Source organism: Fistularia commersonii, chromosome 10 (genome assembly GCF_037954325.1).
Source record: "Fistularia commersonii isolate RoL2024-O1a breed Wild chromosome 10, RoL_Fcom_v1.0, whole genome shotgun sequence".
NCBI classification, from domain to species: Eukaryota; Metazoa; Chordata; class Actinopteri; order Syngnathiformes; family Fistulariidae; genus Fistularia; species Fistularia commersonii.
In genome coordinates, this window is record NC_141293.1 from 1,326,045 (window position 1) to 1,347,661 (window position 21,617).

The 21,617-nt window shown below is 38.7% G+C and overlaps 1 protein-coding gene across 1 annotated transcript in view; it reads right to left on the reverse strand.

Moving 5' to 3' along the window:
* Positions 1–21,617, reverse strand: part of LOC147230051 (contactin-associated protein-like 4) — a 164,498-nt gene that overhangs the window by 107,509 nt on the left and 35,372 nt on the right. The window contains exon 2 of the mRNA XM_086153174.1: positions 7,828–7,938. Within this exon, the coding sequence (XP_086009300.1) occupies positions 7,828–7,938 (111 nt within the window). The remainder of the gene's footprint in view (positions 1–7,827; positions 7,939–21,617) is intronic.

Here is a 21,617-nt window from a genome sequence, read left to right on the forward strand (position 1 = left end):
CAAAAAGAATCTGTTTTGTACATGTGGGCCGCGAGGGCTGCGGGACCCAATAACAACTCCCGACTATATCGCGGCGCTGACGCATCAGTCAGTTGTTACTTTAACCAGCTCCGTAAATAAGAAGAAGACGACACTCAGCTAGCTGGAAACAAACAAGATGGAGAAATATTTAAAACGAAAAAATGAAGACGACCCCCCCCCCTTGCCAAAAATTTTTGCGCAAGTACAATCCCGACTTCATTAAGTTCGGCTTCGTAAATGGAGGTAGCGCCCAGTGTGTGGAGTGTGTGTTAACGCTGTCTAACGAAGCACTTAAAACGTCAAAACTACGGCGGCGCCTGGAGACCGAGCATCCGACGCTTGTGGGAACGCCGGTGGAATTTTTCAAGAGAAAAGAAGACGGGCTGCAGATGCAGAAAAGATCCATCGTGTCGCTGACTGGCAACTCTAAAAGTGCACTGAAAGCTAGCTAGCTCGTAGCCAGACGTGCGGCACAAAGTAAGAAACCATTCTATTTCATTTTATTTGACAAGGTTTTTGCTTGGTAAACTGGAAGTGGATTTGGTTTATTGAATTGAATTGAATACAAATCAAATCAAGAGTGAGATAATTATAAACCTATACAGTGTATATATATATTAAATAATACATATCAAATAATATAATTTAATTAATAATAATAAATAATATATATTAAAATTATATTTAATGGGCCCTGGGCCACTCTGTACTGACAAAAAATGGGCCTCAGGGTCAGAAAGGTTAAGAACCCCTGTATTAAATAATACATATTAAATAATATATATTAAATAATATGTAATATAATACATTTAATAATAAAAAATATATATATTACAATTATATTTAATGGGCCCTGGGCTGTACTGAAAAAAATGGGCCTCAGGGTCAGAAAGGTTAAGAACCCCTGTATTAAATAATACATATTAAATAATACATATTAAATAATATATAATATAATTTAATTAATAATAATAAATAATATATATTAAAATTATATTTAATGGGCCCTGGGCCACTCTGCACTGACAAAAATGGGCCTCAGGGTCAGAAGGGTTAAGAACCCCTGTATTAAATAATACATATTAAATAATATATAATACAATTAGTAATAATAAATAATATATATTAAAATTATATTTAATGGGCCCTGGGCTGTACTGAAAAAAATGGGCCTCAGGGTCAGAAAGGTTAAGAACCCCTGTATTAAATAATACATATTAAATAATATATATTAAATAATATATAATATAATACATTTAATAATAAAAAATATATATATTACAATTATATTTAATGGGCCCTGGACTGTGCTGAAAAAAATGGGCCTCAGGGTCAGAAGGGTTAAGAACCCCTGTATTAAATAATACATATTAAATAATATATAATATAATACAATTAATAATAATAAATAATATATATTAAAATTATATTTAATGGGCCCTGGGCTGTACTGACAAAAATGGGCCTCAGGGTCAGAAAGGTTAAGAACCCCTGTATTAAATAATATATATTAAATAATATATAATATAATTAATAATAATAAATCATATATATTAAAATTATATTTAATGGGCCCTGGGCGACTCTGTACTGAAAAAAATGGGCCTCAGGGTCAGAAAGGTAAAGAACCCCTGGAGTATATAATATATAAAGTATAGCTTCTCGTCTTAAGCGTTCCTGCTCAAGGATGTTTACACTTAAAACCTGGCATATTCATTTAACAAGAATTTGGAAACAATATTTGCAAGTGGTTTAACCAGTGCTGAATGTGTTTTGCAACTTTATAGACACTTTGGAGGTTCAAATTAAACTTTAATTTCACATTTAAATGTCCCTATTACCAAAAAAAAAAAAATATCCCCTGCGACACTAAAGTCTTTTGAAGTGTGTTTCTGTATAATTGCAGTGGCGTTGCTGATAACTGTCACGAGTGTCTTGCTGCGGAGAGAAAATGTTAAATATGAAGGTATTTGGCAAGAAGACAGAACGGCCAAATTAGTTCTGGAGAGAGAAAATGAAAGTGTGACAATAAAATCCGGCGAAAGCGACGGCGGCGAGGATAAACAGACGGGACTCCGATGGACAGGTATTACTGAGATAAATGCAGAATGGAGGCGATAACGCCGGAGGAAGTGAGAGATGAAGAAGGAATATGAAAAGCTCGAGGGCGACAACGGCAGATTCATATGAATAATTAGGAGTCTGCGAGCAGTATATCAAAATAGTTGAGTCAGTGTTCATATTGCAGCTTCATTCATCCTCTATAAAAATGTATCCAGACCTTTTTTGTATTATTTAAGCAATGAGAAACTCAAAATATCAGGGAAAATGCCTTTTTTTTTTTAGAATTGGTCTGCCTGGGAGGGGAAGAAAAGCTTAATTGAAGTTCTTGACAGAGCTGCAATTAAAATGTCAGTATTGCAAATGGCTAGATTTATATTCATATAATGTGGCGTGTTGGCTTATTTGTCTGCCTATTTCTTGCTCGAGCACTTCGCTAATATTACGGTACTCTTATAATTCAACACAAATTTACACAACAATATAGAATATCGGGGAATGACAAAGACTGCACATCCATTGTCCTTCCGATAAGACGGTCTACTCGTCCTCCACTGTTTTTGGAGCTGAATCTCTGCAGCCATGTGACGTTTCTTTCCAATCATCCCCAAAATGAGGTGAGCGATCTGAAATAAATACCCCTTGTCGTTGTTGATTTTTATTTAGGGCGCAGACATGACCTGGAATGCGCTGCAAATGTACCCGTATTTCTGATATATACTGGCGGCTGTAAGAAGAGGAAACATTCCCATGGGATGACTCTTACATACAGGATGACAGATTTATACGTAAATCCACCCTAACATGTATCAGATGATCCTGTAGATTTGTCTTAAACACAGAAACCCACCTTTTTAACCTTAGCGCTCATAAATACTGCAAACTCCAACATGCTGTTCTCTCGGAAGTGGTGAAATGTTTAAAAAAAAACTAACAAGTCCAGTCGTTCGGACGATATTTGACAAGGAATACAGGAAGCCGGTCAAACAAACGCGCTTCGGATCAACGCAAGTGACCAAGAGTGAGGTGAAGCTAATCGGTCATTAGTGAACCTCCTCTGCGTGCAGATGTGAGTTAATGACTTTGAATAACACTGGTTGTTTTATTAATGTCTGACAAAGTGGCCGCTGAAAGTAACGGAGCACCGAAAGGGACGGAGTTGGACCGGACTGGTTTTAAATGGGGGGAAAAAAAAGAAACCACAACCGGAGTTCGACCAGAGCGGGTCGTCTCTCCTGAACCACCTTAAAACGCTCGCGGAGTCACGACGACCGAAAGCAGAAGAGCCAAAGTCTGGCGTTGGTTTGACAGGAGTTTTACTGAGACATCAGCGAATGGATAGGAGGTGAGTGGATGGGCGGCAACGGAATATGGAGGGATTAGGGAGAGACTCCGGGAAGGTACTTTTGGCAAATCTAGAAAGGATTATAGAGTAATGGAGTGACACGCACTCCTGGGAACATGAAATGGGTAATGTTGCTTGAAGACAAGGGGATGAGTGTTAGAACCAGGCGTAACATAAGCAAAATAAGATTGAATTGTGTTATGGGAAGGTGTTTGTGTTCATGTGCGCTTGCTAAATGCCTTTGCGGACAAACGTTGACTTGCGGGCAGACGGGTGGAGTATTTGTATGAACCCTTATACATAACACAGATAGAAGTACATGTAAATCCAACTAGTTAGAGGATTAGATAGTGTTTCCAGTGCAAATCTGGAGGTAGTTTTGGTGTGACTATTCTCGGGATGGATCCGAGGTGTTGGTCGGTTAAAATGGATCTGTGACTGCACGTTGAAACAAACACCATCAGCATAAAACTTGCTTCGGTACTCGATTAATAATCACTATTTGTCGGTGAAAACCTTCTGGAAATCAGCCGCCCCGTTCTTGCGTCGACCGCTCGCTAGCCTAGTTAGCACGCTTCGTGGCAAAGTGACGGCCGATATCGTATTCTTTGCCTGTTGATCGGACCTCACAGAAAAAATATCGTTTTCCAATCCTTATTAAAAACTGCGCTTCCTTGATCGGCTCATTTTGACTGATTCACAAGAGCAAAGCGAAAAAGTGACATAAAGAGCAACACACCAATAAATGTCAGCGTGTTTAAGGAACATGGGCATTTCAGAGAAAAGATATTATAATTAATAATAATTTATTATAATTAATAAATCAGATTTAATTGGATACAATTTCCAAATTAGGCGGGCCGGATTAAAAAACCTGAGGGGCCGTTTCTGGCCCGCGGGCCGTAGTTTCCCCTTGTCAGCTCTATGACTTCTTTGTAATATTTCAAGGTATGCAGTGGGGATTTTTTTTACTAAAAGAAACTTTAGTAAAAATATAAATACTATATAAAGAATATAAGGAAACCCGGCCCCTGACCAATACCAGGGATGCATTATGATTTTTTTTTTTCCATTCTTGCCACATAATTGTGATTTGTACGTCCAGAGAACGTGTCAAAAAAATAAATAAACCTGGACACACTCCTGTTAAATAAGACAGAATAATAGCGAAAAGATGAGGTAAGAAAAAAAAATAGATTCAGAATCACTGTTCCCGCTAAGTTTGTGCAGTCGTGCAGTGCACGATTGCACAAATGCACGTCTGAGAGGGAACAGAATGCAGGGTATTTAACCTGCAGTGGACAAATGCATCTGTCAAGAATATTGAAAGAAAACAAATCTGCGCCGACACTATGAATCCCGTCATAAAGACAAGTATGATAGCTTGCGAGGCCAAATGCGATGAACTCTCAGCTAAAAAGTGGAGGGTTAGCTCAGCGGAGTACATTTGTACGCCGAGTTCAGCTGAAACCGTCGTCTGTTGGAGAGAGTTTTCAGGTTGCTGAACTGAAAGCGAAGCGGCGGTAAACCTTTCACTGATGGGGAGTTTGTCAGGAAACGGTCAAATGGTGTCGCGGAGGAGGTGTGTCCCCAGAAGAAAGATGTCTTTTTAATGTTGCGAGTCTGTCGGCGACTACAATCACAAGGCGCATTGAAGAAATGGGGGTAATGTATGTGTCCGGATACTGAAGAAGACCAAAGAATTTTTTTTTTTTTTCCATTAGCACTGGATGAGAACACCAGTGAGGTGCAGTCAGTAGAGGCAGGGGGAGGACCAGCCTCACCTGTCTTCATGGGAAAAAAAAAAAGGCAAAATGAAAAAATAAATCAAATGGTTATATTTATTCAGTGATTTGTACTATAGAGTTATTTTCCACTTAACATCACCACTTTTGAGGGTTTTTTTTTTTTTTTTTTTCAAAAATTCACATTTACTGTCTAAACATGAAGAAGAGACGGTGCGGTGACACGGCAACCATCTCAGCCCACTATGGATTGCACAATAATTATGCTAACTGTGCTGGCATGCTATGCACTGACATGCTGGCATGCTATGAAAATTTTCAAACACTTTTAATATATGAACTAAATTTCCATAGCTAGCTGATGTGTATAATGTTTTTCATCAACAACTGAATTGTGTTTCTTGTGCTGATCATAAAATGACTGCAAAGAGACATTAAGTGAGGCACGCAGTAACGGTGCCTCATGCTAGGGGGCACCGCTGATACCAAGGATTCTTCTTACTACTCGGCTATAGAATAATAGAATTAGCAATAGCAAGGTTACAGCGCAGCGGTTAATTTTCATTGGTGGAGTTAGCGCAAACTTTGAAATGTGCGAGGATCTCAAAGGGACGACCACGGGGGAGAATATTTTTGGCAAAGAATGCCAAACCATGGAAGGGTTGAACCTTGTTAGCATCACGACTGACGGAGCTCCTACTACGATGGGCGCGTCTACATTGGTAACATACATTGGTAAGCTAACTTTCAGACTTCTGAGTACAAACAAATATAATCATTACGACATCTACTGGGATAAAATCCGTTCTACAAGCATACTGGTCCCGAAATGTGTTGTGTTGGTATCAGTTGCTTGTTTCTGGTTTTTACAGTGAATTTAATTTGCAAACAGTTGTGTCGACAAGAAAGTTAATGTTCCTTGGTCTTTTTTTTTTTGTGAAAAACTTGACAAGGGTAATTTGGTGATTATTTATTTCATAAATAGTGTTATATTTGATTAATAATGTTATTATTTATTTTCAATTTTTTTTTTTCCTGTCAAGACCCCAGAAAGGGTTCACTTTGTTTATGTGGCTTTCTGGAAAATAACAAAATATTTACCCCGCCATCGTCGCACTTTTTGTTCCAAACTGGGCCGACTTAAAGCTTCTCCTGCGTTCAGATAAAACACCAGAACCGTATCCTGAAAACACAACAGCACTGTTGCATTCCCGTCCTTTCAAGAACAAAAGTAACTGCTAATTCCAAATCGAAACGTGTTTAAAGCGTTTAAGATGCAATCTTATTTAAACGCTGACAATAGGTTACCGGGGAGATTTAACCAAAATTCCCTGGGGTGGCTGCTCGACTGCGAAGTGAAAAGTTAGTTTTGAAATGACTTTAAAAACCAGAAACCAAGTAAAAGCTTCCTAAATCTGCTCAGATTGAATATCCACAGAACCAAAAGCGGACTTGTAAATGAAATGTAAATGAAGACACACACTTGCACCCGACCACCGGATCAAACCGATAAAATTCGCTAACACTTAAGACCGCGGAATAATTGTTTTTTTTTTCCTTCCCTTGAAACAGAAATGATCGTTTTTGGAAGCAAGAAATGTGCGGGACATTCCTTCAGTTTCAAAGTGTTTTCCAGGGGTTCAGTTGGGTGCGACTGAGGAGAAAATCTGCAAAGCGTGGAAAGGAAAGCACAAAAGTAGCCAGAATATGTATTTCCTCATTGTTTTTACTAAAGAAAAGTACGACGGCGAATTGCTGTGCACGTTTTGTGGTATTCCATCGGTGTGACGCCAGCGCTCGGGACGGACGTTACCAAAGAATCCGTCTTGTTAGTTCGAAAGCTCAAGCGAAGTTCAGTTGCAAGTTTTAAGACTAATTAGGACTGCAGGGGATGAGAAGATTGTGCCACTCATGTAAATTATTGTTTTCTGCCGCCGGAGCTTCTCCAGCATTACAAATCTGGGCTGAGGTTGGGTCGTGATGACCGTTTTGGGGTCCCGGATGAAATTCCCCGCCCGGTTTCAGACGAACACCAGAAGCGTGAGTCCCATCAGCACGGCGAGCGTCGCAGAGCTGCTCAGTCTTTGGCCAATCGTTGAATTTATATTGAGAATTCGTCTATGAAGGCATCGGTCCCGGAAAACTACAAGGGCTTAATACTTTTAATAACGGGGGAAATCCTTTCCAAAACCGACAGATGTTTGACTCGATTCCACGTGCGATTTCCGAGATAAAATAAAAGACGGGCCGTGATAAAAACCGACGAGATGTCATGAAATCCAAAATATTGGGATTTAATAGAAAATTGAGAGAATCGGCCTGCTTTATTTGGGATAACTTAAAGTCCTTATCTCAATAAAATAAATAAAATAAGACATTGACAATTTATATTTTATTGTATTTCTTATTCTCCCTCCTTCCTACCTTCCTTTATCTATTACTGTTTTTTGCTTGAAACTCTGGCAAAACAATTTCCTTCGGGATAAATAAAGTTCTTCTCATTCTCAAAATCTATTCTCTTGACTTCATGCGCGCATTAAACACCGATGCATGTTCATGACATTTGATTTTACAGCGACGCAATGAAGAAGGAGAAATAATAATAATAATAATAAAAAGAAATTGGACGTCTCATTTTTTTGTGCTGAAACTTACCTTCTCTCCTGTTGAGTTTAGCAAAGCCTGGTCCGTGGCTGCCGGACAGCTGGGAGGAGCTTCTGAAGGCCGACGGCGGAAGGTTGGACACCAAAGTCTTGTCACAAACCTCTGCAAACCACAACACAGAAGACTATTGTCAACATCATCATCTGGAGATCGAATCAAAAAGAATAAGGTCGCATTCAGGATGTCCAAAATACACTTGAAAGCCTGTGTAAATGTTTTTTTTTTAATCCGATGGATTTGTTGTCATATTTTACAACAAAAACATGTAATTGTTTTCAAAAATATTTAAAAATAATTGGTAGATGGCCATATACGCCTGAGGGAGATTCAGTTGAGGCGTTCAGATTTTTTTTTTTAATTCATCTTTATTTTTGAAACAGTATTCTATTTAATATACATTGCAAATTGGGAATAAGAACCTCCAGGGAGCAAATGAAGGCCATTAATGGAGGTAGAGTTTTCAGTGAAGCATCATTTTTTGGTATTGTAGAAACAAAAAATTCAGGCAGTGAAAGTATTTAAGTACATTTTAAAAATAATCGCGATTTCCTGTGTCGTGGATCTGCATGCATTGCCTAGATATGTATGAAAGGTCACATGTCAGTGCTAATTGTCATTAATTGTGTGACATTCTAATGAAAAGCAGTTATAAATTATTCTTATTTAGTCATATGTAAAATATGACAACATTTTAGACTTATTGACGACAACTGAGATGTAGGTCTTCCTTTAATCTCGACTCACAACATTTCCCAGGTTGATAAACAACATAAACGACAGGTATTAAACTTTTCTTTTTTATTATGTTTAACTTCACATCCCCACAGTTTGAAAGTGCAGTTCAGAGCGAAAGACCAATAAAGTCGTGGTCAAACTTAATCAGACCCAACCTAAAAAAAAAAAAAGCAAGAGATGAAGAACATTTTTCAGCCTTGATAAATATTATTGATTTAACGTAGTAAGAGGTAGCAGTGTTTTACCTCTGAGCGATGTGTCTGGTAGAGCACTGGATTATCACACTCAGGCAACGAGTGGTTCTCCACATCAGCTCGACATTTCCACTTACTACTAGACGTTGCACAAAAGTAGCCGTCTAAGGTCACAGATACAAACCAACTAAAAAATTAAGGGTGGGATGCAATTACACACAGAGGTACTCATTCAGTCCTTTATTGCCGATTCCTTCTATCCTGTAGTCGGGGAACTGGTTGGATCAGAGGTCACTTATGTTTTTGAACTGCTAGAGGACATTGCATCATCTGGAGATGCTCAAAGGCACCTTGTAGGGATCATACCAACAACCATCTTGCTGTGAGGTTTAAGCACTAACCACCACCCATCATGAGTTTATAATGTCACAAACTCAACAACACAACCCAAGACTCGTATGCCACAGCTTCAGCTTTGCTTTCCAAATGTCAGCAGAACATACCCGCCTGGTGCAAAGAGGTAAACCGGGCCAGAGTTGGTTCACAACAAGAAAAGGCCCTCTGGCCAAGAGCCTTTGTATGGACCTTAAGGACACACAAAAGAGCAAAGTACCTCCGGGCACATACCCCTTTACCGAGTCAATAAAACGTGATGCTACGATGCCATTGACTATTGTACCGCGAGGATCAACAACTTGGAGTCTGCTCTAACCCCGAAAAGGCCAGGAAAAATATGTTCAAATTGACTTCCCCCGGGGAGTCTGTCAAATTCTGAGTTATTGGAAATGCTTGGACACTTTTCCCGGTTTAAATGTACCCTGCAGATCTATGTTTAATGGCATGCACAGCTGCAGATCATCTCCACAGCAGTGCATATCAATTACAGTGGTGATACAAACAATGAAAACATTGGGGGACCAAGAACAGAACCTGTGGAACCCCATAACTTACAGCACAGAGCTCAGGGACAGTGTTGATAAACAGAATACTGGGAGATCTGACGGGTCTCAAGTAAACCATGGAGGGTCCTGAGAGTCCAAAAAAGTTCTCCAATGTGTCCGATGACAAGACGGTTCGCCAACAGCCACAAATCACTGGCCACCGTTGTCATGATGTTTCGGTTGAACGGTTCGTTCTTAACGCAGACCGAAGTGGCTTGAAGATATTATTTCTTGACAAACTTCTCAAAATGTTTGACAAAAAGGCAAAGTTTTAGACAAGTCAGTTGTCTGCCTGCAAGACAGACAGTGCCCAAGCTAGCCTTGCAGTTTTAAGACAAAATAGCCAAAAATCCTGAAGAAAATTATAATTGTAGAATATTGAATACATAAGGCCCCAATGTCGACCACAACTCTTCACCAAATATGGGAGCCCAGCTCTCCCTGTCAGTCCGGGACGACTGAGGAAGCCGATGTCACAGGAAAATAGCTCCGACAGGGTTGCTTGCTCCAGGGGTTCAAGGCAAAAAAGGCAAAGATAGGAAAAGTATTATCGGACAAAAACCGAACATTTATCAGAGCCGTTCAAGCTAGCACTGGTTTAACAACCTCTATTTCTTATCCTCTATCATGTCTTCTGCCCAGGACATCTACACGTCAGCATGAAGCATCTGGTACTGCGTCCAGAAATGGAGGAGGACTTGAGGTTTGTCCATAATTAGTGCAAAAACTCCACACAGCTGAACCACATACACTTTGGGGCCAAAAGTATTGGCTCACCAGCCTTGACTCACGTATGAAGTGAAGTCCCATTCCTAATCCATAGGGTTCAACAAGTCGTGGGTCCCCCTTTTGCAGCTACAGCTTCAACTCTTCTAGGAAGGCTGTCCGCAAGGTTCAGGAGTGACTTTAAGGCCATTTTTTGAGCATTTTTCCAGATTTGTGATGCTGGACGAGAAGGTCTGGCTCTCTCCTTCATCCCAAAGGTGTTCTATGGGTTTGAGGTCAGGAGTCTGTGCAGGACAGTCAGACTCTGTCATCCATGCCTTTATGGAGTTTGCTTTGTGCACAATCATGTTGGAGAAGGAAGGGTCCAGCTCCAAACTGTCCCCATGGATTTGTCCAACATGTCTTGGAATGCTGAAGCTTTCACTGGAACTCAGGGGCCGAAAACAAGTCAACACCATAATCCCCACAAAATGCGCTCGGACAAGTAGCTTTCTCCTGGCGACCGCCGAAACCGGACTCATCCATCGGATTTCCAGTTGGAGAACCAAGAGCAGTCGCTCCGGAGAAGTGTCTCCACTGCTCTTGACTCCGATGTGCTTTACACCACCGCTTCGTATTTCACTTTGGACAGTGGAATATTTGGGAAGGAGGAAATTTCACGACTGGATTTGTTGCAGAGGTGGTATCCTATCACAGCTCGACGCTGGAATTCACTGAGCTCCTGAGAGCGACACGTTCTTTCACAAATGTTTGGGAAAAACAGTCTGCAAGCCGAGGTGCTTGATTTGCGACACCTGTGGCCACGGAAGTGATTGGAACACCTGATTTCAATTATTTGGACGGGCGAGCCAATACATTTGTCCATGTAGTGTGTATCAAGACGCTCCGGACAATCATAAACCAACAACTGGACTCCAACTCAAGCGAAGATGTTCCTTTAAGCACGACCCACAAAAAATGCAGACAATGAACAAAACACATATTTGGACACAATTTTAGCCATTTATAGTGCTAGCTCCTTTTTTTTGAATAGTATCAATAATATGGCAAGCCATTCAAAAACATAAAACAACAAATTAAATGCCATTCATCTCCAAAAACAAGTTCCTGAGATGAGTCATCAACACCGGCAATCCCCAACCCCTCTTGTGCACTTTACTGGTTTGGTGTAGGATACTATTTTTACAGATCATAAGACGGATAAGACAATAAAACTGATAAGTATGAAAACAAAAATAGTAGAGAGTGCATTAAAAGATGCAACTCACCCTGAGCTATTTTTATTCATGAGAGTAAGGTTTGCGTTTTAACTCGTTCTTTCCGCGAGCCTGGGGTCTTGTTTTTTGGGGGTAGCCTATCACACGACGAAGACTAGCATTTTGACAGGTGTCAAGTGGTACCGTTGGGCGTCTCTGGGAGAATCCCGTCGTAACTATATCCAAAAAACATGCCAAAGAAATTCTCTTAGTGCGCCAAGCGACCCAATTTCCCACGGGCAGGTGGTTCTGGACCTCCGATGTACGCCGTAGAGCAATTTTAGGGCAGCAGCAATTCCAGCCACTGTCTGATCTTTTATTTACTGGTTCAATTTTTTCAAAAATACACAATCAAAGAGGCTTTGGAAGTGATTTGAGCAGGTTGGTTATTTGCACGGTGCAACGCCGGGGAAGAAGGATCAAATCTTGCCTTTCCAGGCGGCAAGTCAGTTTTGTTTTGACAACTTGAAATTTAATATTTTATCGGTAAAATAAGCAAGTGTTAAATCCGTGCTGATCAGGTCTGGGTCGAACTTTCATAACAGAGGGTTCACTTTTGATTCGACTGGTATATTTGTTATATTTGCTTGGTTTAACCACAAGTTTGTCCAAATCTATAAACCCAAGGCAATACTCGTAATAAATACCTTCCCAGAAACAAGAAAAAAACATCTCCCACTCGGGGTAAAACCAAAGATATTTTTGTTTATTTTGTAGATTAGCTCATGTAAAAATAAAGCACCCCTGATTTTGGAAGCCTTGTTTGCCCAGTTATAGCATAGAAAGCATCCACTTTTATAGCTCATTGCAAAACAAGGCAGTTAAAACCACCTCTGATCCATGAATTACTGCGCATTTCTTATAAGCAAATCCCCTTCTTGCGGTTTTGCCACAGTCGGTGCCATCTGTGTGTGGGCGGTGGCACTAGTTATTGGGAATCACAGAAAGTGCATATTTGTCACGAGGCAACATTTGCATGTGAAATACGTTTCTGCATTCGCTTCGACTGTCGAGATTTTAGATGCAAACCAGAAAATTCCAACGGCTTCAAACAGCCTCTTCTTGTGTTTCAACGGAAAAAAAAAACAAAAAAAGGTAGAAAAGAAGACGTGTCTATGAATACATGCTTGTTTTCTGTTATTTATTTTTAATAAAGAAAGCCGTTTGGTTTTTTTTCTGTCCATCTCAATCCACGTCAATGTAGCGGCGATGTTTTATGGATAATGTGTTGCAATAAATACATCACCAACAGCTATGGGGCTTGTTTTAATTGGAATGTGCCTCACAGTGAAAGATGAACCCAAGAGCATTTTCAAACACACATAAAACATAAATTAATTTGAATTTTTTATGTTAATCGAAGCGCAGGAGAGCGCCAGTCATGACGACCATCGGTTAAAACGGTTCCGACGCGAAGCAAAAAAAATTAAAAATCAAAGCGCGCAGTTGCCGGAAACATAAGATAAGATAAGAACAACTTTATTAATCCCGAAGGAAATTGTTGTGCCACAGTTACAGAAAATATAACAGTAATAAATAATATAAAGAAAAAGGCAGAATTAGAAATAAAAATAAACTATAAAGTGTCTCAGTGAAACTATAAAGTGTCTTAGTAACAAGTGAGGTAAGGAGTGCACAATAGTATGATAAAAGGAAAAATTGTAGTGTAGCTGTTATGAAATGAAATATTGCACAGTTCTGAATATTGCACAAAAACGCGTATTTGTTTCAGGGTGCACGGGGGAAGCCCGGATCCACGTGGTCAAAGTCGACCCCGTAAATATTCATAGGTTCCTCACAAGCTCCGAACCGTAAGCTAAAGCTGCTCCCATCCAGAGCCGGGGTGTTAATGGATGTTGTTTTCAACCGTGGAGACAAGAGCCAATTAGCATGATTCACATTTCAGCTCCATCCAACACACAACTTAAAGCGCTCTGTCAGTGTTGGCGTGGCGACGAGATCTTCATTTGCCACTCCGTATCCTCCACAGCCCGATTTCCTCACCTTTTGTTGCGAAGGGCCCGGCTCCTTCATCTCGCGCTGCCAGCCATGTTTTTCGTAATAGGCGTGAAATTAAAGCGGAGACGTTTTTGCATTTTAATCGCTAATAAGGTTCAACCGGCTAAATTGTGCTCATTTGGAATAATTAAAGCGTTTACAAAATTCGGAAGTCAAGAACCCTCACGGTTTAGAGACAAAGAAGAGGATGGGTGATATTCTATAATGAAACTGTGCTTTTATTTTTTTTATTTTCTATCTCATTTCTCACTGTGCTAAACTTTAGCTGGATTTGCACTAGTGTGATTTTCTCAGCGAAGATAATTTCTAATTTGACCTTAAACACACGAATGCCTCGGCGTCCGGTTAAAACCCACGATTCCGATGTACTCGATTTTTCTGTTTAAAGAGAAACCAACTGTCGGTAAAGAGAATCAAAGCAAAGCGTGTGTTGAGACGCATTTTGTAATAACGGTGCATTTTGTAATAAACGTCCAAAATGTAATAACTTTTTCATTTCATTTTGTAATAAAGCCGCATTTTGTAATAAACTGCCGCATTTTGTAATAAACTGCCCCGACGCATTTTGTAATAAATTTTGCCGCATTGTGTAATAAGTTATTACATTTTGAGAAGATTATTACAAAATGCACTTGCAACTTTTTTATTCTCTAGGAAATGTAATAACATGGAATTTATAGAATATTCTCTGTTAATGCAACCTTTGGATAGTGTACTGATAGTAATTGCTAAGTACTGCTACTAGGCTAATACACCGATGCTGATAATAGGCCTAGCTTTTATGAATACTTTTAAGTAAAATAAAATACGATTAACAAACTTATGCTTTAGAATTGTTATTACATAATGCACCATGTTATTACATTTCCTAGAAAATAAAAAAGTTGCAAGTGCATTTTGTAATAATCTTCTCAATATGTAATAACTTATTACATAATGCGGCAAAATTTATTACAAAATGCGGCTTTATTACAAAATGAAATGAAAAAGTCATTACATTTTGGACGTTTATTACAAAATGCACTGTTATTACAAAATGCGGCTCAACAGCGTGCAAAAAAGAACAACGGACGCTCTAAATACCCAAACGTTTCCTCGCCTTTTTTTAAAAACATGGGGAAAAACAAACAGCTGCCAAAGCATCAGAAATCAGCCAGACGTGAATTTCCTGACTCTCATGAGGTTTTGTCGAAATCATTTGCCTCGATGATGTTTTTTTGGCACCGGTTAGTTTAATTTCGCTCAGTTCATGCAAGCAAGTTTGAAAAAAAAGGCCCATTCACCCGCCGATACGACTCGCCCTCACATTTGCTTCCGGACATTTAGCACATCGTGTTTCTGCGGCGCTTGTTTGCTTCCACGCACTTTGATTGGACGTCGGGGGGAAATTTTCATGGTGCAAAACATCTAGATCAGTTCGCTGTACTTCTTCTTCGCTAATAGAAAGCCATTGGAAACAAAAAAAAAAAATAACGATGACATCGCCAAATGCATGGTGACATTTTTAATCGGCAATGCCGGTTAAAATGCATTCTTCTGTCATTTCTTGCAAATCTGTTTTCCCGTCCCTTTCACCGTTGACTTTAAATATTTAAAAGTCTTACCACGCGCTAGTGCCGGGAAAAGTGACTTATACTACTAAATGCGGGGTTGGAAAACAAGTCAACCTTTTTTAACTTTTTCTATTTGTTTTCTTTTACAATTTAGATTTAACTACAAAGTAAAATTTGAAAAACTGAGCTTGCATTTGTTTGAACCTTCAAAACTCACGTGCACGTGCGAGACCTCTCCAAATCCACGACACAGTCAGTGCGTGATGCTGGGGAAATTAAATCTTTAAAAGTTAACTGTCATTCTATCAGTTATGGAGTAATAATATTTGCAAAAAAAAAAAAAAATTAATATCCAAAGACAATATTTATATTTACATGGAAAAATAATTTAAAAAAATCCCGTTATTCCTGTTATCAAAAATAACAGGGAATAAGTCGAATGTGGAATAATAAAAACTTGTAAGTATGCATTAAAAATTATTCTGCAGCCTGTTTTGAACAGTGAAATCCCTTTTATCGCACACATCAGTCGAGAAACCCATGATTTTCCCTGATCCATCCGACAAAGTCTCACTACAGCGCCGTCCACGCCACAGATAAACTGTTTAGTGGACAATCGAGTGCTACATTATCAGAAATGTCCTTCTCCGAGCCAATTATCTTATTTGACTGAAATAAACATGTCGCCCAGCTGCAGATTCAAAGTCTGTATTATACCTTGAATGGGATTTCAACACTCTTAATAAAAGGAATACTTTAAGAAAAATGGTGTAATTGACGGCGACTGTTTGCAATAATTCATTAGACAATGACAAAAAATAAAATATATCCCCGATATGCGATCCTGTGGTGCGAGGAATCAGCTTTATCAGCTTCTGTTTGTCAGCGATCTGCATAAGAAACATCTCTGCTCTTTTTCTGCACCTCTGAGATAAATGTGTTTTGTTTAAGTTGGCTAACCTGCAGTGCATGGAAATGATAGCTACACACACACACACACATATACATATACGTACACATACACACACACACATACGCGCATATACATATATGTGCACAAATACACACCTGTATAAACACTTATATGCACACATGTATACATACACACATATACATGTGGATATACATGTGTATATACATATATGTACACACACGAGTATATACATGTGTATAAATGTGCGCGTATATGTGCATGTATACACGTGTATACATACACACGTATACATGTGCATATGCACACACATATCCACATGTGTATTATATACACACATATATGTGCACATATACACGTGCACGTGTATATACATATACGTGCACATACACATAACCACACATATACACATGTGTACATATATATATATATATATATATATACACACACGTTCATGCACGAGTATGTATACACATACACACACAAGCATATACACGTGTATATATACACATACACAAATACACACACACACACACACACACACACACACACACACACACACACACACACACACACACTTGCATATAAACACACACACAGACACAAACTCAAATACACACACACACACACACACGTATATACATATATATACATATATATACACATATATATGTATATATATATAAAATTCTAATTTGCTTTACAATAATGGCCTCCATTATAGCCTTATTCCTAAAATAGAAATGCTTGAAAATGACAGTGTTTACAAGATCTGCACTTTTCTACGAAAGGGCTTTCAAATGACGGTCTAGTTATTCTGCCGAATAAGATCCATGAATAAAGATAAGAAGCGAAAAGTTTTCGAGTCAATGTTTTACCGCGTCATAACTTTGATCCGAATTTTATTCAAATTGCCGGAAAGCATTCTAATATTGACATCAAAGTTGAGCGTTTCTCACGACGATCCCGATTGGTTTTAGCAAAGTGTTACAAACGCGCGAAATCGGATCGGCTCAAAGCGCCGAAACTCCCGGTCAGAGAAAGAAAGGTAGGGAGAGAGAATGTGAAAACAACACATCGGTTGTCCCCAGCAGAGCTCTGGCATTTAAGAGAGGTTGTAACCGGCAGTGAGACCAGCCAAGCTTGGTGTTGAATATCTTCTGGACCTTGACTCTGACCCCGCCTGTGTTTGATAGAGAGCTTTCTGGAATATTAAACTACCGAGACTCAAACCGCCAAAAAAAAAAAAAAACCTCTCGGGAATCGATGCGCCTCCTTTCTCTTTCTGCCGGTCTCGACGTCTCATCGGGACGATTGCATTTCGCGCAAAGCGGTTTCGGCGCGTTCATTCCCAGGATATGGAGTCACGGCGAAAATGCCAAAATCGACAGCGACTTCAAAAGCTCGGCGCACAATCCTGTGACGGGGGAATTTAAACTGTTTAAATTACTGATCGGTGCTTCGCTCAGTCGGACCGTCAAATTAGCAAGTGCTTGTGAAAAAACAACACTTAAAAACAAACAAAAACAGTAATTCATTGGCATTCACTTTGCTATCACTAGAGCTGCTTTTGTACTGAGGCTTAACTCAATCAGTCAAAAAAGGGGTTTCAGTAAACACAGTATCCCAAAATAGCATCCTCAATATTTTCGTGTATAACTGGTACTTTTAATCAAAAAAAAAAACAAAAAAAAAAACACAGTATCCCAAAATAGCATCCTCAATATTTTTGTGTATAACTGGTACTTTTAATAAAAAAAAAAACAAAACAAAAAAAAACACAGTATCCCAAAATAGCAACCTCAATATTTTTGTGTATAACTGGTACTTTTAATTAAAAAAAAACAAAAACAAAAAAACAGTATCCCAAAATAGCATCCTCAATATTTTTGTGTATAACTGGTATTTTTAATAAAAAAAACAAACAAAAAAAAACACAGTATCCCAAAATAGCATCCTCAATATTTTTGTGTATAACTAGTACTTTTAATCAAAAAAAACAAACAAAAAAAAACACAGTATCCCAAAATAGCATCCTCAATATTTTTGTGTATAACTGGTACTTTTAATCAAAAAAAAAAAAAAAAAAAACACAGTATCCCAAAATAGCATCCTCAATATTTTTGTGTATAACTGGTACTTTTAATTAAAAAAAAAAAAAGAAAAAAAAAACAGTATCCCAAAATAGCATCCTCAATATTTTTGTGTATAACTGGTATTTTTAATCAAAAAAACAAACAAAAAAAAAACACAGTATCCCAAAATAGCATCCTCAATATTTTTGTGTATAACTGGTATTTTTAATCAAAAAAACAAACAAAAAAATACACAGTATCCCAAAATAGCATCCTCAATATTTTTGTGTATAACTGGTACTTTTAATTAAAAAAAAAAAAAAAAAAAAAAGAAACCCAGCATCCCAAAATAGCATCCTCAATATTTTGTTTATAACTGGTACTTTTAATTTCAGAAAAGAAAAAAAAAACAAAATATTCCAAAGTAGCATCATCAATACTTTTGTGTATAACTGGTACTTTTAATTAAAAAAAACAACAAAAAAAAACACAGTATCCCAAAATAACATCCTAAATATTTTTGTTTGTAACTGGTGCTTTTAATTAAAAAACAAAAAAACAAAAAAAAAAACAATAACCCAAAATAGCATCCTCAATATTTTTGTTTATAACTGGTACTTTTAATAAGAAATAAAAAAAAAAACACGTAACCCAAAATAGCATCCTCAATATTTTTGTTTATGACAACTACTTTTGATTGAAAAAAAAAAACAAAACACTGTTATAAACATAAGAATATAAAAATGACAGAAAAAAATTAACAAAAATAAAATCAGTGGAGGACGCATAGACAAGCGGTTACACAAAAAAAATCATCATGTGACAATTTAAGCATCCTGGGAGAGCCATCATTCAGCCTTCAGAGTTGATTATGTTGCTGACAAATGGTGTGTCGACCGCAACGGAAAAAATAAATAAGAAAATGAAAAACATAAATGTTTATAAATAAATGAACAGACGGATGAAATGTGAAACTATATAAGCTTCCACTGTGCGAGAAGCGTGGCGCGCTATCGGTGCGTCACCTGTCATTCACAGGCTGAAAAACACGCCGTCAATCGCCACAACGGACGCGTCAGAATCACCCCGATGAATGATAGCGTTTGCATTTGTAGGAGGTTTGTGACAAAGTAATGGACGGGTTGTTTTTGTCTGCAGTTGAAACTGAGATCTATATTATCCCTGAGCTGAGAGCAGAAACAATTAGTCAGGACAAACGAATCAAACATGAGCACATTTGGACACCACTTATGTAAAAGACAAACACAGAATAGTGACTGAACATTGTAGAGCATAAAAAATAAAGGTGTAACCTTATAACAACCACGTCTTGGACATGGAACATCTACACATGCAGATTTATTTGTTTTGCCAGGCTCGGTCGAGGCGTCGCCCGGTTGAAACAGCTCAATGAATCTCTGGTGGCAAATAAGTGCGTTGTCTATGATGCACACTTTGTTCAAGCTATTCAAAATAAATGCGTATGTTCTTGCATTGAAAGTGGCACTGCCAATTTCAAATACGCTCTCTGATGTCCTATCTCATATTTACACCCTGGATATGGATATGGATATTTAGTTGAGGGACTGAGGTATCGGGTGCAAACGGACTCACTCCATCAGTCCGAAAACCAATTCTTGCATCTTTCAACAGACCTCCGATGTTCTGCGGTCAGTCGTCAAGCTTCTCCAGCGACTTCACGCAGCAGAATAATAACTGCTTAATTAATTTGACGATAAAACCTCCAAATTACAAATACATGTATGGATGCCGGTGATTATTCCCCCTTTTAATTCATTAATTCGTTGACTGATTGTTCTTTTACTTACATGATTTTGTAATATGGAAGTTGAAACACTGTGTGTATTCAAGGCTGATTTTTTCGCACTATAAGGCGCACTGGATTATAAGGCGCACCTTCAATGAATGGGCTTTTTAAAAAAAAAAATCATATATAAGGTGCATCACATTATAAGGTGCATATAATATAAGCGAATGTTATGTTATGCATCTGCTAAATGGAGCTGCGCTAAAGGGAACGTCAACAAACAGTCAGATAAGTCAGTCAAACATTATTAATAGAATAGAAATCGACGTTCTGACAACTCCGTTCACTCCCACAACAAGTTAGCGCATTCACAATACGCAACCGTACGTACCGGTAGCTCTTATCGTCATTTGCGCCGCCTTCATTAAAAACAATGTATTTCCAACTCCATTTCCAACAGTTCAAAGTGTTTCGTAAAACGAGAGCACCAAGAAGGACCGCCTCTAAATTCAGTGATGTTTATGTCACTGCTCCACACAAATGGAAATGAAAACACACGCTTGGCGCAGTCATACATCCCAGCATGCACCGCGCGCTACTTCTTCTATGGGAGAAAAGGGAGCTCAATATTGATCCATATATAAGGCGCACTGTCGGTTTTTGAGAAGATTATAGGTTTTTTAGGTGCGCCTTATAGTGCGGAAAATATGGCTATCACTCCACTGGGTTTTGCTTCTTGTTTTTCACTTTTCTAAAAGTCATCTCTAATGTTTTTATACATTTTCCACTTGAAATCAAATTCTATCTATATATGTACAGAGAAAGAGAGAAAATTCAATATTTGTGGCTTTCTGTCTCGAGAGGACGGCTTGAAAAAGGGTTGGGGGGGGCAGGACACAGTCACACACACACACACACACACACACACACACACACACACACACACACACACACACACACACACACACACACACACTAGGGATGTTGGATCTATAACTACCGCTACCAGTCGCAATGACGTTTATATGGCTAATAGCTAAAATGATACAATAATAACTTGAAAATTCCTAATAGAAATAGCAGTGGTGGACGTCTGGCGAGGCGGCTGCAGTAGATCAAGCCACGTCCCGTGGGAATCCGAAAAACCAGAGAGCCTCGGGACTCGGGAGAAGATATGAGGTTACTTTCATGCATCGATAATGGGGCGCGAGGGCAGACGGGAAGGGAAAGAGCGCGAGGAAGCAAAGAAGTGCATCCTGGGAAATCCCTCTGCGGCTTAAGCCGATGGCGGCGCAACCAGGAGATCGACTGAGTCGGTCTTAACTATAAGCTTGATCAATAAGGACGGTTTTACGCCAAAGAGTGTCCACCCCCTGGACCAAGACCTGAAGAAGAAGCTAGAAACCAAATGCTCTTGTTTCACTTGCATTTGTGGAGACTATTTGCAATAATAGAAACGTTTAAAGTGCTTATCACGGATGTACGCGAGATATAAGTAAGAGTAGCACAAAATGAAATGGAAAGTCATTATTTCATAGATTTGTTTGCAGTCGGTGACGCAGCGGGGTTTGATTTCCAATTTA